Source organism: Triplophysa rosa, linkage group LG4, assembly GCF_024868665.1.
Source record: "Triplophysa rosa linkage group LG4, Trosa_1v2, whole genome shotgun sequence".
Classification (NCBI taxonomy): domain Eukaryota; kingdom Metazoa; phylum Chordata; class Actinopteri; order Cypriniformes; family Nemacheilidae; genus Triplophysa; species Triplophysa rosa.
In genome coordinates, this window is record NC_079893.1 from 7768934 (window position 1) to 7794423 (window position 25490).

Below are 25490 nucleotides of genomic sequence, written 5' to 3' on the forward strand. Positions count from 1 at the left end.
GCATTGCTCTTCAACCCGACGAACTGATGATATAGCCTTATCTCTTTTGAAAAGTATTTTTGTGCATGCCATATGTATTTGACAATGCATTATTACTCGGATAACCATATGTATTATTCGGTCTATCTTATTTTATTGCGCATCATTGTATCACTTCCCCTCCGTCTAAAAAGTAGATCACGGCGTCGTGCGCATCATCAGAGGCGCTCAGTCTGCTTGCTGTTGTGACCTGCTCTGCGCATCTACCGACATCTGACCTGGTTTTCAACACGCATTGTCATTGCATCATAAAATCATCCATCTCTTGTATGTGATGTCGGACTACAGGCGACAGTGGAACCGGGAGGATGAGCTCCCTGTGTACCTGGCAAAGCCCGTATCGACCGAAGCCAACCAGCGACACAAGCATCATGGGATGTTTAGCTCCGTTGAGGGAGCATTTGATAGCAAAACTATAGATTTTGATCAGTACGCCGTGGGAAGGAAAGGAAGCAGGACGCCGCGGAGCTGCAGCAGGGAGCGCGTTGTGGATGGGGATTTTGAAGCATATGATATCCGCGGGGGGTCTGCCATCAACTCCCCGGGCGAGACGGACGACGGGCGTTCGGGTGTAGAAGTCACTGACCAGACGGGGAGTGATTTGCATCATGGGGAAAACAACGAGAAGGTGTGATATTAATTATGATGTATTTATGATATAAATAAGTTTTGTTGCATTACTTGTACATTTTTATTACAGTTTATATTTTTTATTTAGGCTAAAATGTAGATCTATAATTTGTTTTTGTTACACGCATAGAACGCGCAGGGAGTGCTGAAATAGATTTAAGTTGAATTTGAATGCCTCGATATTTATCAGATCACTTGGGCTAATTGCTCATTGAATAGATTTCAACGTACCAAACTCTTGGACGATGGCCAACGAAAACACTGTTGAAGTCGAAACTTCTCCGTCTCCATCTCTCTTTGTTTCACGTGAGGGGGGGCGCTCCACAAGACACGTCTCCACATAGGCGAACATACAACACACATATGCATACACACACATAGGCTACACAGAAACGCACAGCCCTCCGGAGAGGCGCTCGCTCATCCTGCACTAAGAGCGCTGGTTCGTTAAGTTGGTTGGAGGCACAAAAGAACCGGGTCATTGTGCTTTTCCCCCTCAAATCTGTGATTGACACCGGGCTGGTTAAAGAAATGTCTGGGACGGGCTATCAAGGAAAGAAGAACATCCCTCATTTGACGGTAGGCGAGCTGTTCCGCTACCTGGTAAATCTCTGCGCATGGGGAAACGAGTAGGGATTAAATTCTTAGCGAAGCGACAAAGCAGAGACCAAACCCGCTTACAATAGCACTGAAATCAGACAACGGGAATGTGATCATAAATGCTGCAGCTACAATACGTGAAAGCCATGCGCACATCCCTGCCATGCATTAGGAGAAATGCGTTGTTTAGATGCTCTGATATTTCATCGAGGTTGAGGCCGTTTGGCAGATCACGGTCAATGCCATTTTCACGTAGCCTAATAGGGTTGACCGCCAAGAACAGAGATCTATATGGGATTTTTTCTATTCCAATGCACAAAATAAATAGAGAAATCCGTTCTGTGTGTGTTGCAGTTTTGCCTTTCGGTTATAACCAATAGATTACAAGTGATAATCCTGAACGGAAGCAATCTGTGTCAGTAATTTTAAACATAATCTGGTTGCTGTCTAGGAATTGTGTGTAATATATTTAGGGTCAGATTAATATACTTCTGCCCCGAAAACGAAGATGCACGAAAAGCACATTGGTATGTGCCTCCCTGACAGCTGGATGATGCAAGGTTACCATGGCAACCTAACATCTCTCCACAGGCTTTGCTCATCTTGGGTTGGAGAACCCCACCCAAAGTGTGATGCTGAAACTGTGTCATTCTAACATCAAAAATATTTATTTCGTTATTATATTTATTTTATTTTGCTTGTTTCTTTCTTTCTTTCCTCAGAGTGAGCGGCTACTGATTAAAGGTGGCAGGGTGGTTAATGATGATCAGTCGCTCTATGCTGATGTCTATGTTGAGGATGGACTTATAAAGTAAGACATGCACGCTTTAAAATTTCTTACGTATTTTGTTTTCAGTACAATGCCGTTGTTTACTGGTAATTGCACATCACTCATTTGACAGATTAATAAAACATTCATAGTGAGCTCAATCATTAAAGGAGTAGTTCACTTCAAAATTTACCCCCATTGACTTTCCATAGTAGGAATAAAAATTACTATGGAAAGTGAACAGGGCAAATTTTGAAGTGAACTACTCCTTTAAACTCAAATGCCAGTAGGCTATTTGTGGCACATAATTATCACAGAAAATAAAATATTGAGCAAAAAGGGTCTTTTTAAAAATCACAGTTACATTAAGGCACTTTTAATTTGAAGTGTACATGTTCAGTGCATCGTGGTAAAATAACACATGCACTATTATAAACATAAACATAAACATTGCACTATTAACACAGCTAGTTGAAAAAAATCATGTCAACACATGTACAAGTTTAAATTATGTGCCTATCCCTTTTAAACTTTATGTGTTTTTGCATTTATAGACTGGCCCTATTTATTTCAATTGTAAGGGCCGACTTTTTTTAATAAACAGGGTAATTCAATTATTTTTGTGCTAATCAGCATTATGGCATTATTGTAGTGTGATTGTATTGTGTAGTGTATTGTTGTATCCTTTTCTGTTTCTCTTCATCCTCCCGGCACTCTTTATCGATCTTTCCACCTCTCCTCCAGACAGGTTGGGGAGAACCTGATTGTACCTGGTGGTGTGAAGGTGATCGAGGCTAATGGGTGTATGGTAATACCCGGGGGAATTGATGTGAACACCTGCCTGCATAAGGCTTACCTGGGCAGCCCACCAATAGATGACTTCTTCCAGGGTACCAAAGCTGCTCTGGCAGGAGGCACCACCATGATCAGTGAGTTTGGATGAACTGTTAAATTAACGGTATAAGAACTCTCAAGAACCTTTTTTAATTGATTGGTCACGTCTTGTGTTTCAGTTGACCATGTGAGTCCAGAGCCAGGTGAAAGTCTGTTGGATGCCTTCGAGAAGTGGCAGGAAGCGGCCGATAAGAAGTCCTGCTGTGATTATTCGCTACATGTGGATATTTCACAGTGGCATGAGGGTGTAAAGGAGGAACTGGAACAGCTGGTACAGGACAAAGGTGAACACCTGTTTTTTAATGCCAGATTGCATGTGTGTGCTGTCACATATCTTACTTTTTGATACTGTTGTTCCAGAACCAGTTGTTAGAACTTGACTTGGCCCTTTATTGTTATTTTTTGTTTCGTTTTTTGGCAGGAATTAACTCCTTCCAAGTGTACATGGCTTATAAAGACTTATTTCAAATGACTGACTCTCAGGTTAGTTAATGCTGACTATTGTAGCTATTGACTATTGTAGCTTTCCTATTTAATTAAACAGCTTATATTAGCTCTCACTTTTTTCTTCTTCAGCTGTATGAAGCTTTCTCATTCCTTAAGGATTTGGGTGCAGTAGCACTGGTACATGCAGAGAATGGAGACCTCATAGCACAGGTAGCCACCGATGAAAGTGTGTACCAACACACATGATCAAGTCATTGCTTTGTTGATGTGGAAAAACTGTGATCCTAGGGTCTCTTGTGGACTAGATATGTTGTAAAAAGGCTTCATGTTCATTTTTAATTATTAAACAAGAAACAAGAACAATTTTCATTTGTACGTTTGTGTTTCAGGAACAAAACAAAATTCTGGAAATGGGCATCACTGGTCCAGAGGGACACCCGCTGAGCCGCCCTGAGGAGGTGGATCAATGAATTTATTGATGAAATGTTTGGATTAAACTGTTTTTTTTTGTCAGATTGAGACTGGTGAGTCAATTGTCCTGATGTGATTGGTTGTCTGTTTCTCAGCTGGAGGCGGAGGCTGTTTTCCGCGCCATAACCCTTGGCAACCGAGTCAATTGCCCTGTCTACATCACCAAAGTGATGAGTAAAAGCGCAGCTGATACTGTGTCCCAAGCGCGGAAAAAAGGTGATCACATTTAATCCTCTACCATGCCGTGTTTACATTCAAATGAATTCAATGTGATGTCAATCCTGATTAAGAGCCATATCAAGAGTTACTGTATCTAAATGAATATCAAATGTATTTGTTAAGTAGCACAACTTGCTCTTATGATCAAACGTTGATACAATATTCTTTTGTTTGGATTTTCTACATTTGCTTTAGGCTCTGTTGTATTCGGTGAGCCAATAACAGCCAGCTTGGCAACAGACGGGTCACATTATTGGAGCAAAAACTGGGCAAAAGCAGCAGCTTATGTGACCTCTCCACCCCTCAGCCCGGACCCGACTACACCCGATCACCTTCACTCTCTACTAGCCTGGTAAGACACTTTTTGGCTTGATTTTGAGAGCTTAAATTATAGACATTTTGAATGTGATGTTTTTAATGTGTTATTCTAGATGTCAGAAATGCAGTGTAGTTTTTTTATCTGCTCTATCCATAACTTTTGCTCTGTTGTTCTATGCCCAAACAGCAGACACACCTTTCACTGGCCCCGTTTCTAAATATAGAACATGATTTCATCCTCTGTTGCCATGGTTACAGAGCTCACTCGCCCCCCTCCACCACACACGCAACTTGTAGACGTGCAGCTGGGCTGTTAGGGGAGATTTGTCACTACGTTTACGTGAACTCTTAGAGGCAGTCACACATACATTTAAATACACATACACCCTCATTAACACAGAGAAACACACACACAGGAGAGAGGACTGGAGAGACTTATTTTGAACACAGAGTTCACTAGAGAGAGAGAGAGAGCTTTTTTAATTATTAAACATTTTACACCTTTTATGTGAAAAGGTAACAGCACTGTTTTGTGTTGCAATATGTGTATTGCACTGCATAATTGTTTAAAATATTTGTTTTGTCTTTATTTTATAGTGGGGACCTGCAGGTTGTGGGTAGTGGACACTGTGCTTACAGTACTTCTCAAAAGGCCATAGGAAAAGACAACTTTACCCTTATACCTGAGGGAACTAATGGAGTGCAGGAGAGAATGGGATTTGTGTGGGACAAGGCTGTGGTAAGTGTATGTGTAGATATATAGTATATATATATATATGTATATGAGGTACTACTTGCATTCAAGAGCCGTGAGTAGTCACTCAATGTACTCTCAACAGGCCATGGGGAAGATGGATGAAAACCAGTTTGTTGCAGTTACAAGCACCAACGCTGCCAAAATCTTCAACTTGTACCCTCGCAAGGGTCGGATAGTGGTGGGTTCGGATGCTGACATCGTTATCTGGGACCCCGACAAGAATAAGACCATCACAGCAAAAGCGCAGCTGTCGGTAAGACATTAAGTTTGGCACACATTAATATAATTCTCGTTTTCGTTTGTTTAAGCTTTTGATTATTTCCGTCTGGATTCTATTCTTTCTAGGCTCTGGAGTATAATATTTTTGAAGGAATGGAGTGTCGTGGTAGTCCGGTGTGTGTGGTCAGTCAGGGCAGGATTGTGTTTGAGGATGGAAAACTTCAGGTCGCGCAGGGGACTGGACGCTACATCTCCCGCAAACCCTTCCCTGACTATGCCTACCAGCGCATTAAGATCCGTGACAAGGTATGAAATAGGTTAGGGTGTAGAAAGCAGTACATTAACGTTTAAATTTCACAACATCTTTTAACTGGTCTCTTAATTAGTCTCTTAATTTTGAAAAATAAAGATTTTAGCAAAGTTTTGGGTCTTTCGTGTTGAGTTCTGAGTCTTGTGTTTTTTAAACCAAACGTAACCTGGTGTAAACTGGTGTTTGGCAGGCCATGAACAAGCAGGGAGTGTCTCGTGGGATATATGATGGTCCAGTATACGATGTCCCAGTGACACCCAAATATATAACCCCAGCACCCTCTGCAAAGACCTCTCCCACTTCGCACCAACCTCCACCAATCAGAAACTTGCATCAGTCCAACTTCAGCCTATCAGGTAAGATGGGTAGGCTGTGAAAACTCATAATGAAAAAATCTGAGTCCCCCTGCATTCGATTATTTCATCATTTAAATGTCATCCTTAAACATAAAATAGCATGATTTTATACAGTATATAAAAATAGCTTGATTTTTACCACGGGGGACTTCTTAGTACATTTCAGTAAATATGTGTATTTTAGCGTATTACATTATATTTTGTTATTTGTTGTTTTAAATATTCAGGGGCTCAAATTGATGACAGTGTTCCTCGACGCTCTGGCCACCGCATTGTAGCACCCCCGGGTGGTCGCTCCAATATCACCAGTCTTGGATGAATCTTCAGTCATTCCGATGTGTGTGTGTGTGTGTGTGTGTGTGTGTGTGTCTGTGTGTGTGTGTAAATGGATCTGTTAACAAATCATCAGTATTCTCCTCACACAGGTTCACGATGATTAGAAATCTTTACTCGTGCATGTCCTTACTGTGATGCTCACTTTAACTTATCTGTGTAGTAAATGTCCCATCCACAGTGCATATTATTGTGTGCACTATAGCATCACTGATAAAGACAAACACCTAGAGATTAAAATATAGCTAGACAATCACCAAAATACTCTATATCCACAACAACTCAAGTAGCATTCTAAACTGTGTTGTAATAACCGATCCTATTTTTGGATTAGTGACTAAGATTGGATTAGATTGGTGTGACCCCAGTGTTCGTGATATAGTGTTAACAGTGTCCTAATTCAAAAGCCCTGTAAAGCAAAGCATTAGTTTTCTGTCGCTGGTTATCTTACAAAATGGTGCTCCTCCTACTGGGCAAGTGGCAAAACTTTTAACTGGTTGTAGTGACAATAAGGAAAAGTGCTGGTCTGAGATCAGTTCTAGGCACGGTTTTAAGTACACTTTAAAACTGATTTATGAGCTGCCATTGCAAGCACTTTTCCTCTTCTGTTCAATGTGCACTGAAATGTTTTAAATTAGTTGTTTTGTGGTAAAGAATGGTGATGGATTGCATGATTTCACTTTTAGATGTTGGTATCTGACTCAGCTGTTGATTCTTACTCTTTATACTTTCTTGTTCACCCCATAAAATTGTAATATTTTAAAACGAGAAATGTTTGTGTTATATTACTGTTTATTTGATAATAATGATTAGCTTAAGAAAAATAGTTGCATGCATGTATTATGTTCAGTCCTCCGAGCTCTTCTTAGCTGTGTAGATTTTTCTTATTGGCAAAAACAGATCTAGATTCGAGAACCTGAGGTAAGTGCTGGTCCAAAATGTTTATAGCTGGGACAACGTTCATCTCTATATTTTTGAAGTCTGAAAACTAGATGGTGCTAGAGAGTTATTTGTAGCGAGCCTACTTTAGGTAAAAGGACTGGCACTGCCTTTATTGACTTCACTTCAGTTCAAATGCTAAATTTAGAGAAAAAGCACTACTATATGCAATTACAAGCATTTTTATTTATTTGCATCATCATATAAAACAGCAAGTGACAGGCATTTTAAATAGCTTGAGAAAATTATTTTGTTTTACTGCGTATGCCTGCATTTTTTCTCTCTCTGTTTTGCCTAGTCTGTGTAAGCAAAATAATAACGATCTTCCATTGATTCAATTGTTAAAGATCCTGATGTGACCGAGACAAGGCCATTTTCAAGCCTGCTGTGTTCCTTTACCTGCGCTCTTGTGGTTAAGTATTGCCTTTGGTGTTTATGTTGTTTATAACCAGGGTTGGGTAAGTTACTCTGAAAAAGTAATTAATTACTAGTTACTAATTACATATTCAATAGTGTAATTAGATTACTGTACAAATTACTCTCTCCAAAAAGTAATTAATTACTTATTACTAATTACTTTCTATATCCTACATCAACCTTGATTAGTTAAGTGATTCAAGCACATGAAACGGCTCTTTTAATTCATTCAAATAAATAATATTAAACTACATAAAGTACTCTTATTAACTGACCAAATTATTACAAATGTGAGAATAATACATTAAAGCACAGATTTTAAAGATAGACTTTGAATTTTGATGTCAATTCCACTATTGCACACATATATTACACAAAGTATTTAGTTTAATTACATCAGAAGTAACTGTAATTAAATTACAGAAAAATAAGAGTAATCCCCTACTTTACTTTTTCAAGGGGAAAGTAATTAAATTACAGTAACTAATTACTTAGTAACTAGTTACACCCAACACTGTTTATAACCAATGCCATTTCTGTAGGCTGACATCCACCAATGCACTCATTGACTGTTGGTAATGAAATTCACTTTGCTATGGTGAAATAAAGTCCATTATATTAGATGATGTGCAGCTGCTGTTGTGTGTTTTGGTTTGCAGAGAGTTTTTACTTTTAAATTAACCGACAGTACTGTTCTTATTCAATTAAACATATTTACAAACTGAATCGGAGATGGACATCCTAAAGCAGTGGTTCTCAACCTTTTCATGGTCGCGCCCCCCTGTATACCCATTTTAAGAAGTGGCGCCCCCCCCCATACTGTACATTGAGGATAGATAAGATCATGTGTAAAATATGTTAGATATATAAACTATATATAAAGAAGCAAAAAATACCTGTATATGACAGATTGATCTCAAGAGATCATATTATAACAATCCTGCTGATAAAACAAAAGAAACCATCACAGAAATGAATGGTTTCCATTAAAATACCATTGTGGACCATTAGCTTTTTGCATTAAAACCATTACAAAATTGTAGTGTTTGGGCATTATTCCAAAAGGATTAATCTGCCAGATCACGAAAACGGTGCGCGTTTCATGATTTTAACACGAGCGAGAGTTTATTCGCAGTTTATAATAGCCTACAGACGCGGTGTGGTGTCATTTGCCTGTCGAAAATAACGTTTTACATCTTTAATAACTGTCAACAGCTTTAAACAGCCGTCCAAGTTCAGAAATACATGAAAAGGCACTTTATTTACACGCCACTCCCTTCACGCGCACTCTGAACTCATCGGGAGAGAGAGAGACTTGCGCTTATTCTAAAATTACAGTCTGAAAGACAAACATACTTATATGATCTGTTTCTTAAGATGATGTAGAGGTAATTGCTGCTGCTTCCTGAGTGGACGTTTGCCTACTTTGTAGATATTGCGCTTTTGTGCGCAGCCTAAAATTGCACTGTGCAGGACCTACTATGAGTCTGCGCGGCCGCTCACGCGCGCAGCTTCAAACGGAACATTGCCCTCCTTCAATTTCCAATCGCGTTCCTCCGTGCATTCGCGATCGAGTTCCAAAGGTTGGGGTTTCGGGGAACCGTCACGCCCCACCTGCAGTACGCCTCCCTGGTTGAGAACCACTGTCCTAAAGAATAGGAGTCATCCTAAGCAAAAAAATGATGGCCTTAGGATACTTCACCCAAAAATGAAAATTCTGTAATCATTTACTCACCTCCGAGTTGTTCCAAATCTGTATAAATGTATTTGTTCTGATGAACACAGAGAAAGATATTTGGAAGAATGCTTATCACCAAACAGATTCCCCCCCATTGATTCGTAGGAAAATTACTTTATAATGTTTTTGTTCTGTTGAACACAAAGGAAGACATTTTGAAGAATGTAGGACAGCAAACAGCTCTGGGGCTCTTTTGACTACCATTGTATTTTTTCTACTATGGTAGTCAATGGGGGCAAAATCTGTCTGATTATGGTTATCCCTTTAAATTTTTACATTAAAACCTGCAGTACAGTCAGTAACAGATTAAATGTATCTAAGCCTGTTGTTGAGTTACCATGTTTTATTTATTCATTTGTTAAACATTTACATTTCAAATTCAATTCATTTTTTTATTGAAATTTTTAAATTCTGATTTAGCCTAAGCCGAGAGACGGCGAATGGCTGTTGAGAAAACGAAGCATTCGGGTACCAACAGCTGCAGTATGTGAATGGGCAAAAGAGGGCGTTCTGCACTAATAAGTTGCCATCTCCTGAACTGAGAAAAACTCTGAAAACACACTAGACCATTCGGACTGCCATAAAGCATTTCAGCGAGCTTAAAGGGACTAAGGAATTAATGAAGACTTAAACACGCACAGAGTAAATGGGATTGTTTTTGGAAGGAATACGCGGTGACTACATCTTGGGCATTTTGGGGACGATTCAAGACATGTACAACTTCAGCACTTCTGTGTCATCTTCACGGGGCGCAAACGGAGAGCCAGTGGGTCGCATTTTGTTGGGTTTTGCTCTTTCTCTATTGGTTTTATGGACGCTGTTGGGGAATCTCACGGTGTGCGCCGCAGTTTTGCGCTTTCGTCACCTGCGAGGAAAAGTAACCAACATCTTCATCGTGTCTCTGGCCATGTCAGACCTTCTCGTGGCTGTTCTGGTCATGCCGTGGAAAGCCGCGACGGAGGTGATAGGACACTGGCCGTTTGGTTCTTTCTGCGAGTGCTGGGTGGCTTTCGACATCATGTGCTCCACAGCCTCCATCCTCAACCTGTGCGTAATAAGCGTTGATAGATACTGGGCCATTTCGAACCCCTTTCAGTACGAGAGGAAAATGAACCGTAAGGTCGCCCTCGTTATGGTCAGTGTAATGTGGATCGTATCGGTGACCATTTCATTCGTGCCCGTGCAGCTTAACTGGCACCGCGCGGACTTGGAGACGTTTACCGACAATGTGACCATTAAAGAAACATGCGATTTGAGCCTGAGCAGAACTTACGCCGTTTCATCCTCCCTCATAAGTTTCTACATCCCAGTTGCTGTAATGGTCGTGACATACACGCGAATCTATCGCATTGCTCAGGTTCAAATCAAGAAGATAACTTCCCTGGAGCGCGCAGCAGATCGCGCGCTCAGCTGGAGGACCGGTGCTCACGCCTGTCCTCATCACCATCGCGCGATAAGAGAAACCAAACTTTTCAAAACTCTGTCTGTGATCATGGGGGTTTTCGTGTGCTGCTGGTTCCCATTCTTCGTACTAAACTGCGCGGTTCCTTTCTGCCGGAAACCAAACTGTGTCAGCGAGGAAACTTTTAACGTGTTCGTATGGTTCGGGTGGTGCAACTCGTCGCTCAACCCGATCATCTATGCTTTCAATTATGATTTTAGAGATGCGTTTGCTCGACTTCTGTGCTGTCATGACATGTGCACCAAGACACCTCGTGACATTCAGAGCAAGGATCCAATTTCCAGTAATAACCAAGGCAGTTCTCTCAATACATCTGTGGAGGTCGGCTATGTCAGTTTAGGGCCTGGCGAAGCCGAAAGGGTGGCCAACGAAATGCACCGTCCACTGATGGAGCTGCATATGCTTGAAAGGGAGAGTATGGTTGATCAGTTTACTAAACCAGATAAGATAAGAAGCACGTCGGAATAAATGACTTTAGGGATATACTTTTTGTTTACACGTTTTGTGTTTGCACATGTTTGGAAATGACTATGTAGGTCAAGCGCACAGATCAGGTTAAGTCAGCACTATAACCACAGAAAGAGGTCTGTGCTGTTGATGGATATACTGGTTGCCAAAGAGCTAGAAGTCCATGTATCGTTTTCCATTAGGCACTAGTACACAGGGTTACTTCCTCTCTCATAAATAATTTGTTGGTTGGAATCTCCACTCGGAAAAGCATGTTACATTTTGGTGTGCATGAGCACTGGTGCTATAAATTTAGTCTGATATTCAAGAAAGTGCATGGATTTGAGAGCGGCACGTGTGCACCTTTATTGGTGTATGAAAATCAAATCAAATGAAAAAAGGTAATTTGATGGTTAAATAAAATCAGATTACTTTACTGAAAGTGTATAACTATCAGGTAAATTCTCTTAAATTCTCCTCTTCTTTTTCTTATGTTTAGATTTTTATTTTCAAATAATGGTTTATTGCACTGGTATTGTAATTATTGCAATGGTTATGCACCTGAAGCCATCTAATGCAGGGGTTGACTTGTAAAGCTGTGCACTGCAATATCTCCAGAGCCAGAGGAGTCTTTTAAGGACACATTGGTCCAAAGTGCATCCACGACATGGCATCTTGTGTAATTAATTCACAATGAGAGGTTTCAGATGGCTCAAAGCAATGAATAAAACAGGCGAAGGCAACCCCTTAGTTAATGACCTTAAACAAGTGCAAGAGATTTTTTACGTTTGTTGATTTTAAAGGAATGAAACATGTTTAATTACAGCATGACTATATACAAACGTCACCAGTGTAAATCTATTTGTGTGTAAAATCGCTAAGAGAGACTCGACAGAGATTTTTCGCAGAACGAGAAGGTCTTTAAAATTGATGGGCCTTGCGCCTAAAAATATATGTCTTATGACTGTCCTTGATGTCTTAATTCTTCAAGGACATCTCATTAGGCCTCCTTTAATATTTAGAACCTACAGGGATGTTTGTCTATTGAAACTGCTAAAAAAAGAGCTGTGGAGCTGTTAAAAACAGATACATGCACCTGCACTCTTAATTTATTTGTGTGCCATGGGAGTTTAACAGGAAAATGTGCCAGTAGGTGTTACAACTGAAGTCCTCATTTGAGTATCGTAATGAATTTGAGGTGGCTCCAAAAAGTATCCTGTTGAATAAACCAGCATATGATGGTTAGGTATGTTTTGAAGCATGGTAGCTGGTCCTGTGCTGGTCCTAAACTGGTCGTGAGCTAGGAGCTAGCTGCTTGGGACCAGTTTAGGACCAGCACGTGACCATCTTAAACCAGCTCATGACCAGCTCAAACCAGCTACCTTGCTTCAAAACATATAAAGTATATGCTGTTTTTTTCAACAGGTTATGTGGATTGCAATCCACGAGATATTAAAATATCAAACCATCTTATTTGAAAGAAAGCTATAATAAGCACTTTTCAAGCAAAATGTTACACCCTAAAATGTCTGTTTAAATGATAATATAATAGATCTGTTCAAAAAGACACTTTTTGTTTGGTAAATTTAATGGAAGTTAACATGATGAACTACCATAGTTAATTCTGCTTAGTGTGTGACCTTATGGGTAACTGATTTTATTGTTATCTAATTCATAACTTATAAGGATGTAACTTCTTTTAGTGTCCAAATACTTTTTGGGGTCATTGTGTATGGCTGCTGAATGAGGAAAAAAGACCATCCCTTGTGTAAGTGGTAATGCAATCCTGCACACAGCTCATTGAGTTTCCTGTAACTGGTTAAAGAGGTTAACCTGCACACAGTGTAAGTGCTAGAAGATCAGAACAGAGGGAGAAAACACAAACAAAACAGGCATCGACAATGTGTATAGCCTACTAAATATTGTATAAAATAAAAAAATGTAATTAAAATGAAAGGAATAGTTAAAGTTAATTGTCACTAATAAATACATTTTAAAAATAAAAATGCGATATGTCATTCTGAGCCTGTATGAATTTATTTCATCATTAGAACACAAAAGTTTAACGTATGCAAAACACCTTAAAGGTTTCAAGAAATTATTTTATCCAAGTCTTGAATCCTTACAAAAGCTTAATAGAGAAAGACATGAAGTTGAGTACTCCTTTTTTTCTCAGCAAAGTTCTCTCACTAGTGAAGAATAAAAAATGTATATTGCTTAATTAAATGAAACAGGTGTCATATGCATTTTTAAATACAAATTGTATTTTGTTTCTATCCTTGTTTCTAAGACTAAAGTGAAGAGATAAGGGAAATGGTTAAATATTTACTAATTTGCCAGATATAATTTGTGTGTGTTGTGGGAGTGTGCTGAATACTGAATGTGTTTCTTAAATGCTAAGTACACAAATAAAGACTGCCATTCAGATCAATCATATCTGATCATATTTTTGCCTGTTTCTTTTTCCTCGAATTTGCACAGTAGATTATGAAAATACATGTTACCACAAACACTGAATTTATTTAAACTTCTTTAAATGGTTATGTGACCTGGCAAATTTACATGAAAAACGGGATAAGTGTAATTTTACAGATAAAAAATATTATCTTTAGGTCATTAACCTAAAGACATTAAAGACATCATCTTCATACTCAATTAAATTCTTAATGTCCCATTATAGTAAATCATCAGTTTATATGGAGTTTATGTGTTAAGGAATCTTTATCAGGTTATACCGTGGTATAATGAAATGTCCAATGAGTAAATATGAAGTACTGCTAAGAGACATCTAGTGGAAGGTGTTACGTTTGGCCAATATTATTCTCACCTTCATACAGCAGTTACACTACCAGTGAAAATGTGAAAAAAATACAACAAAAAAGTAAGAACACACCTGCTCATTTTTATTTCGACATATTTTTCACATTTTGGAATAACTATGTTATATAAACTATAAATCCTTTTCTTCATCAGGTAACGTTAGCCCGACCTGCGGGCTGCTTGAACAATTATTATTATTTTTATCTATATTTAGCTCACGAAACTCACGAATAAACACCATTCATTCATTCATTAATTTATTCTAATACTTAAATATTATTCTATCGCGCCCTAAGTTTTTAAAGCGGCGGTCTTGAGACTTTTAATTTGTACTCATTTGAACCGGAACTGATATCCCCGGGTCTGTGAGAAGCTGTAGGAAGTGTGCGCCGTGTATATTATTTTCTACGTTCGTGGGTGCTTTCGTGTGTTGCCCATTGAAATATTCGTGCGACTGTTCTGGACCGGTGAGTTTTATCGTAACAGTGTTTGGGGTTCTGGAGCGCACTTTAGAGCCCAGAGGAGAAGATGTCTGCTGAGGAGGCGGATAAAACCTCCACCACTGATGCGACTGCAGGGGACGAGGAGGAGGAATGGCTTTACGGGGGTCAGTGAGCGCCAGAACTTCTGCATATCACTCAGAAGTGTAGTTATTATATTACAAATGCGATTGAGTAATTCATTGTGCAGGTGCAGTATGGGCCTTAGGACTGCAGTGGTATCTAGTCTAGTTTATTGTCACACCAGTCCTACACGTACTTTACACGTTCTATACACGTACTCGTACTGTCTCTTTAACAAAAGGAAAGTTTGAGATTTGAGAAGTGAATGGAAAAACGACGTTAAGTAAGAATTACAAAGTCTTTTTAAGTAATCTATGATATTCATTTGAGATCCCATTTGATACAGCAAACATTTCTCTCTCCAGGGGGGTTGAAAAAGAATCTATATTTCTATTAGATGCTGGTACTTTGAGGTTATGGTGAAGTTTCTCTATTTACAAACACTGGAGTTGTTGAGTGAGTCTATGTAATATATGTTCAATATTCATACGTTTTTTTCTTTTTTACAGATGAAGGTGAAAGTAAAGACACTGAAGAAGAGGAGGCCAAACTGACAGCGGCCATTAGGTGAGAGATAACTTCTTTTGCAAATGAGCATCATTTGGCCAAGTCGTTTGTGTATGTGCTTTGACTTAAGGAACATGCCATGAAGTGTTTCATATACATTGACATTTAGGCATTTAGAAGAAGCATTTATCCAGTTTTATTATCCTAATGTGGAAAACAATAAAGTGATTAATCATAGAATAAAAAATAAAAAAAACATTTCCTGTCAAACTTATCTTACTATTAAGTATGTTTATGTAGTCAGTAGTTTAAGGTTTGCTCTGCATTGGTTTTTGTTTTCATTGTTGTGTTGATCCATCCATGTGTTGTTGTGCCATTTGCGCAGTGGTGGCGGTACCGCCTCTGTTCCTTCTGACAGTGAGGAGGTCACCGCCAACAGCGTCACCACCCCGACCACCACTGGAAATGGAGTGGCCAGTCAGGAAACCAGCCAGACCCCTGTAAGCAGCCTTATGCAGTTTTTTAATGACAAGCATGTATTATTTTTTTTAGTATGAAAGAAATATAAATATTAAGTCTTATTAAAAAATATGAGTTATTGGGGCTATATTTATATATGTGATACAATATTACTTTTGTACATGTATGTTTATTTCTGTTTTCCAGTTTGGTTGGGTTGCCTGTACGCAGACACTACTTAATCGAATACTAATTTTTGTACTTTACCGTCTGTATGTGTTAGAAATATGATAAGATGGTAATAATGGTTAAAATTGTAGCCATTAAAAAGTTTGTATTTACCTCAGGAGGAAACACCTGGAGATGATGAAGACAGTGAGAGTGACAGCGATGATGATGATGACGATGTACGCGTCACTATTGGAGATATCAAAACAGGAGCGCCACAGTACACGTAAGTGTTCCAGAATTTGTGAGCACAAATTTTGAAGACTGAAAGCTGGACTGTATAGATTGTGTTTTTATGCTGTTTATTGTGTAGGGCATATGCAGCTCCAGTGAATCTGAACATAAAAACAGCTGGCAGAGCGTATGGAGCAGGTAAGCAAATCTGCACCTATTAAATGTCCGGTTGAACGTGCAGTTTCTGCCAATCTCATATTAATCTTGAGTACCTTTAGAGTAGTATTGCATACTTCGTAATATCTTCGAAGAGTATTTAGTTTGGTCACAATTATAAAAGTTAGATACAGCTGTTCGAATATTTACGGAAAAATACGACCTCCTGGGGGTGTGCGGGGGGGGAGGAACTAAATCATGAGCACACAATACATCATCGCATTGAGTCACTATAAGTTCATGTTGTTTACATTGTGAACATATGCGCCGATTGCCAACAGAACACAGATATATGACTTAGTTTCACTTACCGCGTGCGGTTCATGTCCGGCATCTTTTAGCGCTGGGACCGCTTCATCTATCAGTTTCTAACGATCTGCAAATCCAGCGTTATAGCCACAGTTTATGAAACACCCATCACTGAAATGCTGTGAACAAACAGACACCCCTCAACTTCTTTCACTATCGCAAGAGTAACGAGATGCAGCTGCAGGCCCACAGCGCAGCCAATCTTGATGGTAAGCGGGTCATCCTATCGCTCTTCAGTTGACGCGTGGGCGGGCTATTTCTTTCGCCTTTCCGTGGGCGTGCTTTTCTGGGAGACTTGCCCAATAAGGGACTAAGAAAAGTTGTTACGTAATGGTTTTTCATGTTCGAAAAAAACCTTCCAAAACCTATACGAACCTTGGGGGAGTGTATGGAGCACAGAAATACAACGTAATACGTCCAACTCGTTTTTGGACAAGTTGACCATGTTAAGCATGATAAACCAGCATGTTTAACATTGTAAAGAAGTCAGAATGCATGAAACGGCGTTAAATCACCCCTTTAAAGACGTAGATTGTGATATCAGTCAACCCTTTAATGCACAACGCATTCCATCTACTGAGATAATTTTGTATGTATCCAGTAGGTAGTAAGGTGAAAGGTGTCGACCTTGATGCTCCGGGCAGCATCAATGGAGTTCCAGTCCAGGAAGTGGACATGGAGACCTTTGAGGAGAAACCATGGAGAAAACCAGGTGTGTATTAACATTTAGTATCTGTCATCCGCACTGTCATCCGCATTTTTTCCTTTTGTTGTTAAGTGTGAAAGTGTGTTTTCAGGTGCGGACTTGTCTGACTATTTTAACTATGGTTTTAATGAGGAAACATGGAAAGCGTACTGTGAAAAGCAGAAGAGAATACGGATGGGCCTTGACGTTCCCAGCATGGGGTCCACTACCAGCAAGATCTCAGTAAGCACCATCAGCTCTTACTAAGGATGGCAATGCCAGGGTTGTGGGTTTAAAACCCACAATATAGGCGGTTTTTCAGTTTGAATTCACCATGAGCTGATTTGGACAAAAGCGATGGCCAGACATATGAAAGTTCTTCCTTTGTTTCAGGTTCAGCAGGGTCGCACAGGTAACACTGAGAAGGAGATCACAATACAGGCTCATACATCTAAAGCAGACTTCTGCTCTCCGTCCACAATGTATAAAACAGGACTCACTCAATCTAGGTAACCATATTCAACATTAACACATTGACTATGGCTCAAAAATGCAACAGGAGGTCATTTAAATGAACCAAGAACCCATCGAGCCTCAGACTGTTAAAAGATCTTATGTATAAATACATATATTAATCTGCTGCAGGTTTATACACACACCAGTCTTCATGTTTGGGAATTCATGTACATTGTTTGTCCCACATATGTCATGTGGGATAGGGGATTAGTAACTAATTTTTTACCTGTCTCCCCTTACCCATGCCCTCATAGGATATCCCCTCCACAGTGGGCGGGGCCTGCTCCTCAAGAAATGTCCTATTATACGTAAGTTGGAGTGTATCTAGGTGTGGTTTCTCTCACATGACTTTTAAAAATCAAGGGGTTTCATTCTTTTTGTTTTGTTTTAATGTTATTGACGAATACAATTTATTTAAGTTGGAAATGTTATAATGTACAAAGCCAAGATGAAAAACGGACTCAGAAAACTGGACCGTTTTTCTCTTTGCAGTTTTGTATAGTCTTTAGTGTCATTTTTTATGTGGGGGTGTTTGTGTGTATCTGTTTTTATCAAGTTATGCATAATAATTTAAGATAGAGGTGGGTGGTACCAACAAAATGATTTGAATATGAATGTATCGTATGAATATGATTCGCCAAATGAAATACTTTTTATAGAGCACATGGAAGAAAAACTTGATATGCAGTAACTTAAAAAATAATGTGATACGGCTTTAAGTTTGTAAAAATCAATTTACATTTAATTAAGAAATGTTTTGCTTATAGAAAAATCTCTACCAGTTTACATTTTTACTACCGCCCAGCTCTACTCAGGTGTATGTCTGCATCTGCAAGGCATGAAATACACTAAAATGCACATACGCTCAGATTTTGTTAGCATTGTGTGTATGTATGCATTCGTTGCAGGAAGCCGAGCGGGACCATAGATGTGATCGGCGGACAGACTGCCACCATTAGCAGAGTGGAAGGACGACGTCGCCACAATCTGGAGGGGAATAACATCCAGGTGCGCATTACATCCACTCACAGTGTCCTCAGTATACACACTGTAAAATTTTAATGCATAGTTTTTTGGGCTCAGGGACGTGTAAAGTTAATTTTTATATTTGTAGGTGATCTCCGACCACACGACCCCAGAGGCAGAACCCACAGTGGCTAAGATGCCTCCTCCTTTCTTTCCCCCTGGGCACCTCCCCCCAAACATGCCACCACCTCCATTCCTCCCTCCTCCTGTCAGTCAGGCTCCTCCTCTAATCCCGCCTCCACGTGAGTCTGACAACAACTCAGTTTTGTTTTATTTATATTGTGTACTACAAATTATTACGCAGATTAGAAACTTATTTCAGTCACTTAACTACAGTTCTGTGATACTGTTTTAGAAATATTAACATCTTGTCCTCTTTCACAGGGATGCCCATCACAGTTCCTCCACCCAGTAGGTTTTCTTCTTTTTATTGTAAGTATTTTATCTTGTTTGTGATATCTCTGTTGAAACCTTGTTTGTTTTTTCTGTAGATTTCCCCCCTCCCACAGGTGGACCCCCACCATCACTTATTCCTACTATGGACAAGTAAGTGTTCACATCTTGTATTACTGTCAGCATGCAGATGTGTTGTAACAAACAAGAAAATGTTTGCAAAGCTGTATTGGCCAAAAGCAAAATATATAAATGGTTTTAGTTTTAAATAGTTAAAAGATATAGTTTTTAGATTTTTGTGAAGCATTTAGTGTGTCATAAGTAATGTTAGCATATAATCAACATTTTACAAATGGCTGCATTGTATTTAGCAGTGGACATCCAGGAGGATATGATGGACGTCCTGTCCCTCACTTCCCGTTTCCTACAGGTAAATATGGAACCTAACCCCTCAGAATACTTGTTAACCTGATTAAAAATTATTGAATCATTTTTATTGAGGTAAACTGAGAAAATGCACATTGGAATTTTTTTTCAGGTGGGTTTCCTCCACCCATGCAAGGAGCTGTTAACCCCTGGCCTGGTATGATGGACAACTCAAAGCCGTGGGACTACTACCCTAGACGAGACAAAGAGAGGGAGAAAGAGAGGGAGAGGGAGAGGGAGAGGCCGAGGGAACGAGTCCACGAAAGAGATCATAGTCCCTCCTCTGTGGCTTATAACAGGTGACGTACAGTGTTGTGTCAGCATGATTACCATCAAGACCATGACAGCTTTTCGTTGTTAATTGCCAAATGTAATTTTTGTTCATAATCTAAATGTTGTTATTGTAATTTAGGATCGAATCATCATCACAAAATATTACCAAATAACCATAAATTCTTAAGGAACCATTGTGGGTGTCCCATATGACAACTTACATTCAAGGGGATAGTTCACCCCCCAAAAAAATCATTTACTCTCCCCCTTGTCATTTCAAACATGTATGACTGACTTTCTTCTGCAGAACACAAAAGAAGATATTTAAAGAACGTTGTTAACTAAAAACCGCTGGTACCCTTTGACTTCTTTTGTATGGACGCAAAACCAATGCCAAAGTCAATGTGTACCAACAGTTTTTGGTTACCAACATTCTTCAAAATATCCTCTTTTATGTTCAGTGGTAGAAAGAAAGTCTTACACATTTGAAATGACAAAATGATTAGTAAATGAATCAAGTTTGGGTTAACAATCACTGATTTTGTGAACCAGCCCATTCCAGATGTAAAGTGGGCTGTGAATTCCATTTCATACCAACTTTTTAGACCTCTCAAAGTTTAGATCATCGTGACCTAGTTCTTTAGTTCTATTTATGTCCTACTTTTCAGTAGAGAGATTTAAAGCCCAGAGGCATCATTAATAATACAGATATAAAGTGCACACAGTATCTATCTGTCTGCATGCATACATACATACATAATAATATATATGATATAAATCATATTTTTGTACATCAGTATTCAATAAACTTGGTCTTTTGCAGTGATGAAGAGCGGTATCGTTACCGTGACTACGGGGACAGAGGGTACGAGAGGCATCGGGAGCGATCGAGCCGTGAAAAGGAAGAGCGTCATAGGGAGAGACGACACAGAGAGAAAGAAGAGGGTAGACACAAGTCGTCACGGAGGTATTGTTTGGTCCCTCACAATCACACGATGCATTCAGGATAATGGCCTGTTTCAGTCCTCTTGCGTCTGTAGCAAATAAGTGCTGCAACAGCAGGCAATGTGTAAATTTTAAACCTGTAGCTGTTGATATGAAAGGTGAAATAAAAAAAAGAGTCTGCAGGCGTAAGATGTGTGAAACAGCCTTGATTTGTTTAAATATACTGTATTATATATCATCCAGACCTCTTCCTTTTCTTGTTCTCACAGCAGTAGCAGGAGGAGACATGACAGTGAAGAAGGCGACAGTCACCGGCGCCACAAGCACAAGAAGTCCAAGAGGAGCAAGGAGGGCAAGGAACCCAGCGAGGAACGTCCTGGTGATCAGGAAAACCAGGAGGCCCTGGAGTAACTCTCCTCTCTGCTCTCTCTCCTTTTCGTCAGAGCTCTTGTCAACCAAATCATGCTAAATGAAACTATAATCCAGTTGACCTTCCTTTTGTTACTTAATGTTCATGTTCTGTTGTTTTTCCAGTCCTGTTGTACCATGTAGATGTTGATTTGTTGGATTAAAAAAAAGAGCATTTTGGTAATGTTTGTCTGTCGTACATTTTTCATATTTAATACAAAAAAGCACTTGTTTGGTGTTACGGTTATAGACTTGGGTTTGTATTTACTGCAATTTTAACACCATTGCAGTACAATCATATGTAAATTATGTAATTTATGGGGAGATAAAAAGCGAATAGTGTCAGCCACAGCAACCTTAGGTAGAAAATAGTTATCACTTGATACTATATATTCAAATTTACCAAAAGTTAAAATAAGACACAATGACCATCTAATGCATTGTGTCCATTACAGGGGATAGATTTTTTCTATGTAAAAAAACATGGTAGCACTTTATTTAAACAAATAAACACTGTATACTTTTAATTGTAATAATAAATAATGCGTATAAACTATTATACATAAACGTTTGGCAAAAATGAGAACAAATGTCAAGTTTAAACACTTTATAGGCGTTATGACAAATTTATTTTACACGATCTCTAGCAGGCACGAGAACGCTTCAAGGCAGTCGCTCCACGACGCGACCTACATAATCTCGCGATAGTCAAAAGGGCACGAGATTGAGTGCGGATGTTGTTGTTTTGCTGTACCGTCTCAATGATCGTTTCTCAGCGAGGCCGTACGATATACGTTATCGCCAATATTTGCGTAACGTGTGCGAAAGGCGGGTTTTCTCGGCGCTTCTCTCGGGGAGCATAGAGGCCGAGGCGGGAGGCGATGATGGAGGACTTTGATGAGATTTACGAGGAGGAGGAAGAGGAAGACGAGGACAGGGCCGCGGAGGAGCAGCTGCTGAAATACGCTCCGGACCCGGTGGTCGTGCGCGGATCCGGACACGTCACTGTGTAAGACGCCCGGCGGCTTTGGACGTAGTCGTATATAGATTATCAATCAACATTTTCACTCTTAAGTAACACGAGACATACTGGAGCCGGTGATCGGTATCGTCAGAACCAGCATACAACAGCTTAACCCTTTCGAAAGCTAACCATGGTTTTACTTTAGTAAGCATGGTATGGTAAACTATGGTATTTGTAGTTAAACCATAGTAACCACAAATTTTCCATCGTCTCACTTATTGTAATATAACATGGTAATACAAATAATGATCAATACGCCAAAACGTGGTTATTAGACTAGTAGTACTATAGTAAAACCATGGTTAAGTATGGTCCCAAGACATACTTTCCTAGACAGAAGTTTGAGCTTTACATGAAAAAATCTGGACCTAATTCTCTCTTGGCAGCACCTTTACTAGGTTTTGAGAAAATGTTATGAATAAACAAAAAAGTTAACATATACAGTAATTTACAGTATTTTTTAAAAAGTAAAGTCCACTGGGTTTTTGTGAACCTAGTATTTACAAATAAGATGTAATATGAGAAACCTAATTAAAATACTAAAATATTAAAAAACTAAAATGAACGTTTCTCTCTCTCCACAGGTTTGGACTGAGCAATAAATTTGAGTCTGATATTCCTTCAGCTCTTACAGGAAAGGTGAGTGTCATTTTCTCTCTTCTGTAAAATAAAAACATGGTGTTATGAAGTCAATACAGAAGTTTAACAGATTTAAGATGGCACCCATCAGATAATTCCCTCATTAATATATCATAAAAATAACAAAGTATCACAGAAGTAGATGTGACTCTGAAATATGTATTTGTGTGTATCAGCAGCACATTTATTTTATTACCTGTTGTATATTGCAGAAATGTCGGAGGCTTTGTATCCTTCATTGTTTCAGTTTCACAACATAACAAATACCTATCACATATGTGTGTTTCTAGGTAGCACCAGAGGAATTCAAAGCCAGCATAAACCGTGTGAACAGCTGTCTGAAGAAAGCTCTTCCTGTGAATGTGCGCTGGCTGTGGTGTGGCTGTCTATGCTGTTGCTGTACTCTGGGCTTTAGTCTGTGGCCGGTCATCTGTCTTAGCAAAAGGGTGAGTTCAGTGTCACTCTTAAATTAAGAATGTCTCAGATTCCATACAAGCTAAGCTCCATTGGCACCATTTGTGGTATTCTGTTGGTTACCAACATACCGTAGTAATAGAAAATCATTTTCACTATTTCCTCAGTTTGTATGCTCACAAAAATAATATGTACATTATGGAAGTGTATGGTTGTGCTGAATAAACACACAGTCCTGAAAGTACAGCCACAAAGCACATCTGACATAACTAGACGTACATACATCTAGAAAAATAGTCCCACCTACTATTCAGAGATGATTTACAACTCAAATAACGCATTTGTTTGTATTGTGAAAGTGCTCAACAATCTCGGCCCATTGCTGTAAACTCGGTTTGTTCGTTTTTCGACAGAGCTTATCTTCCACCGAACCCTAAATATATTCCTATTTTGTCCACAAACAAGAGCGCACCACACATCAAACAATAACAAACCATCTAGCGTCTAGTATTGAATTTGTGCCACGTCTAATATTGTCTTTTTAATCTGTAGACACGAAGATCCTTAGAGAAGTTATTGGAGTGGGAAAACAGCAGATTGTATCACAAGGTATGTATACGTTTGCTTGAGATCTATTTGTCTTCCGGTCTGTGTTTGGTTATAATATAACCATTTATTTTATATTTAATTAATATTCTATTGTATGTATTCTATATGTATTGAATTTAATTAAGACTACTCAATAGTTATTCTATCGGAATGTGATGCTGAAACCGTCTATACGTCTGGTGCTAAATTCATTCGTTTTTCATTATTCATTCAGCTGTCTTTGCATTGGAGACTCAGCAAACGGAAGTGTGAAACCAACAACATGATGGAATATGTAAGCATAAACACACACCCTCATTAACACAGTTCAAGGTTTTCATGTAGCTTTTTATTTCCAAGGAATGTACACACTCGTAAATTGTATGATTTGACATACATGCTGTATACATATCATACATATCTACATTGATAAAGTAAAACAGATGAAATATTACTAATCGATGATTTAATTTATTTAGAAACAGTTTTGCAGTTTTTAAAACCTTTTTCTCTTCACTGTACAGGTCATTCTAATAGAGTTTCTACCCAAGATTCCCATCTTCAGGCCGGATTAGCAGTGGCAGGACTGAACTTAAGCCTCTGGCGCGGTCTTCCCGAGGTGCCTTTCTCCGGTACTGTCATGGTTGCCTCATTCCCTTTCCCTCCACACAGACTCGGTTCACATACGAGCGCCACTTACCGCACTCCTCACAGAGAAAAGCACTGTTTACAACCCACAAACACACACGCACAGGCTGGGGCGCACGTCTGTGCCGTTCTGGTTATGCGCAGAGGGATATTTTCTGTCACGTTACACAGAGTCTACGAGGAGGCCGCGATAAAACTTCCAAAGCTCTAAACTGAAACGTCTACTCACCGTTTAACACATCACACACAATCTGCACACAATTGGATTCCTGTTGCTGACTACCACCTGCTGACATCACTGTGGAATGGACCAGAATGCTCCATGAGGAACAAATTGTAGAATGAAACGGTCCCTGCACAATACCTAGTTCTCCATGTCTCCCTCTCACATATTATCAACCTTATACAAAGACAATCAAATACTGACTGTGCCACGCACCGACTAGACTCTTATGGACTTTTTCGGGTCTAGTTAAAGTCAAGGGCCTGGTGGGCTCCAGGTGCACCTATGGGGTAGTGATGCAGCACAGAATACATTTGTTTTTGCTGTTCTCTTTTTTTTGTGAGTATTTTTTAGCTATGTTTACTTGCTCTGTTTAAAAAGATAAACAGCAAATGTTTGTCTCAATTTGTGTGTGTGGGTGATTGTTTCTGTCTGGCTACAAGAAATATCTTCTTATTCTATCTTGTTAGACAAATCAAGCAATTTGTGAGTGGGATCAGATTGAAAATATTCAAATATGCATTATATTTTCAGTTATTATTGGGGGTCACAATAAATCACTTCTCCAGCATAATTTGTTAAACCCACTTATGTTGGAGCTTGTTTAATGCAGAATGGATCATAAATCTTTTTTTTTTCAT

At 39.2% G+C, this 25490-nt stretch overlaps 4 protein-coding genes across 8 annotated transcripts; all 4 read left to right on the forward strand.

Annotated features, from left to right (window-relative positions):
- The first annotated feature begins 18 nt into the window (after positions 1–18).
- Positions 19–8344, forward strand: crmp1 (collapsin response mediator protein 1). 2 transcript variants are annotated; one of them, XM_057332642.1, is made up of 14 exons: positions 19–667; positions 1992–2080; positions 2783–2967; positions 3052–3216; positions 3354–3415; positions 3509–3589; positions 3769–3837; positions 3946–4066; positions 4265–4421; positions 4985–5126; positions 5227–5397; positions 5490–5669; positions 5864–6029; positions 6257–8344. In XM_057332642.1, exons 1-14 carry the CDS (start codon positions 314–316, stop codon positions 6346–6348), a joined length of 2034 nt encoding a protein of 677 aa, XP_057188625.1. In that variant the 5' UTR covers positions 19–313; the 3' UTR covers positions 6349–8344. The 2 variants fall into 2 exon arrangements, with proteins under 2 accessions (XP_057188625.1, XP_057188627.1); XM_057332644.1 differs by lacking the exon at positions 19–667 and adding an exon at positions 1065–1248.
- A 1766-nt stretch (positions 8345–10110) lies between these two features.
- Positions 10111–11386, forward strand: LOC130552541 (D(1) dopamine receptor). The gene has a single exon (XM_057330884.1). The coding sequence runs from the start codon at positions 10169–10171 to the stop codon at positions 11384–11386; it is 1218 nt and encodes a 405-aa protein (XP_057186867.1). The 5' UTR covers positions 10111–10168.
- A 3134-nt stretch (positions 11387–14520) lies between these two features.
- Positions 14521–21506, forward strand: fip1l1b (FIP1 like 1b (S. cerevisiae)). Of its 4 annotated transcripts, none has more exons than XM_057332681.1 (17): positions 14521–14792; positions 15258–15315; positions 15641–15755; positions 16062–16168; positions 16256–16314; positions 17243–17353; positions 17439–17569; positions 17720–17835; positions 18097–18150; positions 18751–18850; positions 18957–19110; positions 19253–19279; positions 19360–19414; positions 19633–19691; positions 19800–19986; positions 20784–20927; positions 21175–21506. In XM_057332681.1, the coding sequence occupies exons 1-17, from the start codon at positions 14714–14716 to the stop codon at positions 21314–21316; spliced, it is 1698 nt and encodes a 565-aa protein (XP_057188664.1). In that variant the 5' UTR covers positions 14521–14713; the 3' UTR covers positions 21317–21506. The 4 variants fall into 4 exon arrangements, with proteins under 4 accessions (XP_057188664.1, XP_057188667.1, XP_057188665.1 ...); XM_057332684.1 differs by having other exon boundaries at positions 21178–21506; XM_057332682.1 differs by having other exon boundaries at positions 19636–19691.
- Positions 21507–22033: 527 nt separating this feature from the next.
- Positions 22034–25140, forward strand: chic2 (cysteine-rich hydrophobic domain 2). The gene is made up of 6 exons (XM_057332714.1): positions 22034–22322; positions 22922–22976; positions 23267–23422; positions 23943–23999; positions 24214–24273; positions 24503–25140. The coding sequence occupies exons 1-6, from the start codon at positions 22195–22197 to the stop codon at positions 24551–24553; spliced, it is 507 nt and encodes a 168-aa protein (XP_057188697.1). The 5' UTR covers positions 22034–22194; the 3' UTR covers positions 24554–25140.
- The last annotated feature ends 350 nt before the right edge of the window (positions 25141–25490 follow it).

What these genes read in the sequence shown, in the direction of transcription:
- fip1l1b (XM_057332681.1), top strand. Translation starts at nt 14,714, where the DNA reads ATGTCTGCTGAGGAGGCGGATAAAACCTCCACCACTGATGCGACTGCA. An exon ending in AGGAAACCAGCCAGACCCCT is followed by an intron (nt 15,756 to 16,061) that starts GTAAGCAGCCTT and finishes TATTTACCTCAG; the next exon opens with GAGGAAACACCTGGAGATGA. An exon ending in TCCTCTAATCCCGCCTCCAC is followed by an intron (nt 19,111 to 19,252) that starts GTGAGTCTGACA and finishes CCTCTTTCACAG; the next exon opens with GGATGCCCATCACAGTTCCT.
- LOC130552541 (XM_057330884.1), top strand. Translation starts at nt 10,169, where the DNA reads ATGTACAACTTCAGCACTTCTGTGTCATCTTCACGGGGCGCAAACGGA.
- chic2 (XM_057332714.1), top strand. Translation starts at nt 22,195, where the DNA reads ATGATGGAGGACTTTGATGAGATTTACGAGGAGGAGGAAGAGGAAGAC. An exon ending in ACAGCAGATTGTATCACAAG is followed by an intron (nt 24,000 to 24,213) that starts GTATGTATACGT and finishes TTATTCATTCAG; the next exon opens with CTGTCTTTGCATTGGAGACT. An exon ending in CCAACAACATGATGGAATAT is followed by an intron (nt 24,274 to 24,502) that starts GTAAGCATAAAC and finishes TTCACTGTACAG; the next exon opens with GTCATTCTAATAGAGTTTCT.
- crmp1 (XM_057332642.1), top strand. Translation starts at nt 314, where the DNA reads ATGTCGGACTACAGGCGACAGTGGAACCGGGAGGATGAGCTCCCTGTG. An exon ending in ATGGAGACCTCATAGCACAG is followed by an intron (nt 3,590 to 3,768) that starts GTAGCCACCGAT and finishes TTTGTGTTTCAG; the next exon opens with GAACAAAACAAAATTCTGGA. An exon ending in GTCCAACTTCAGCCTATCAG is followed by an intron (nt 6,030 to 6,256) that starts GTAAGATGGGTA and finishes TTAAATATTCAG; the next exon opens with GGGCTCAAATTGATGACAGT.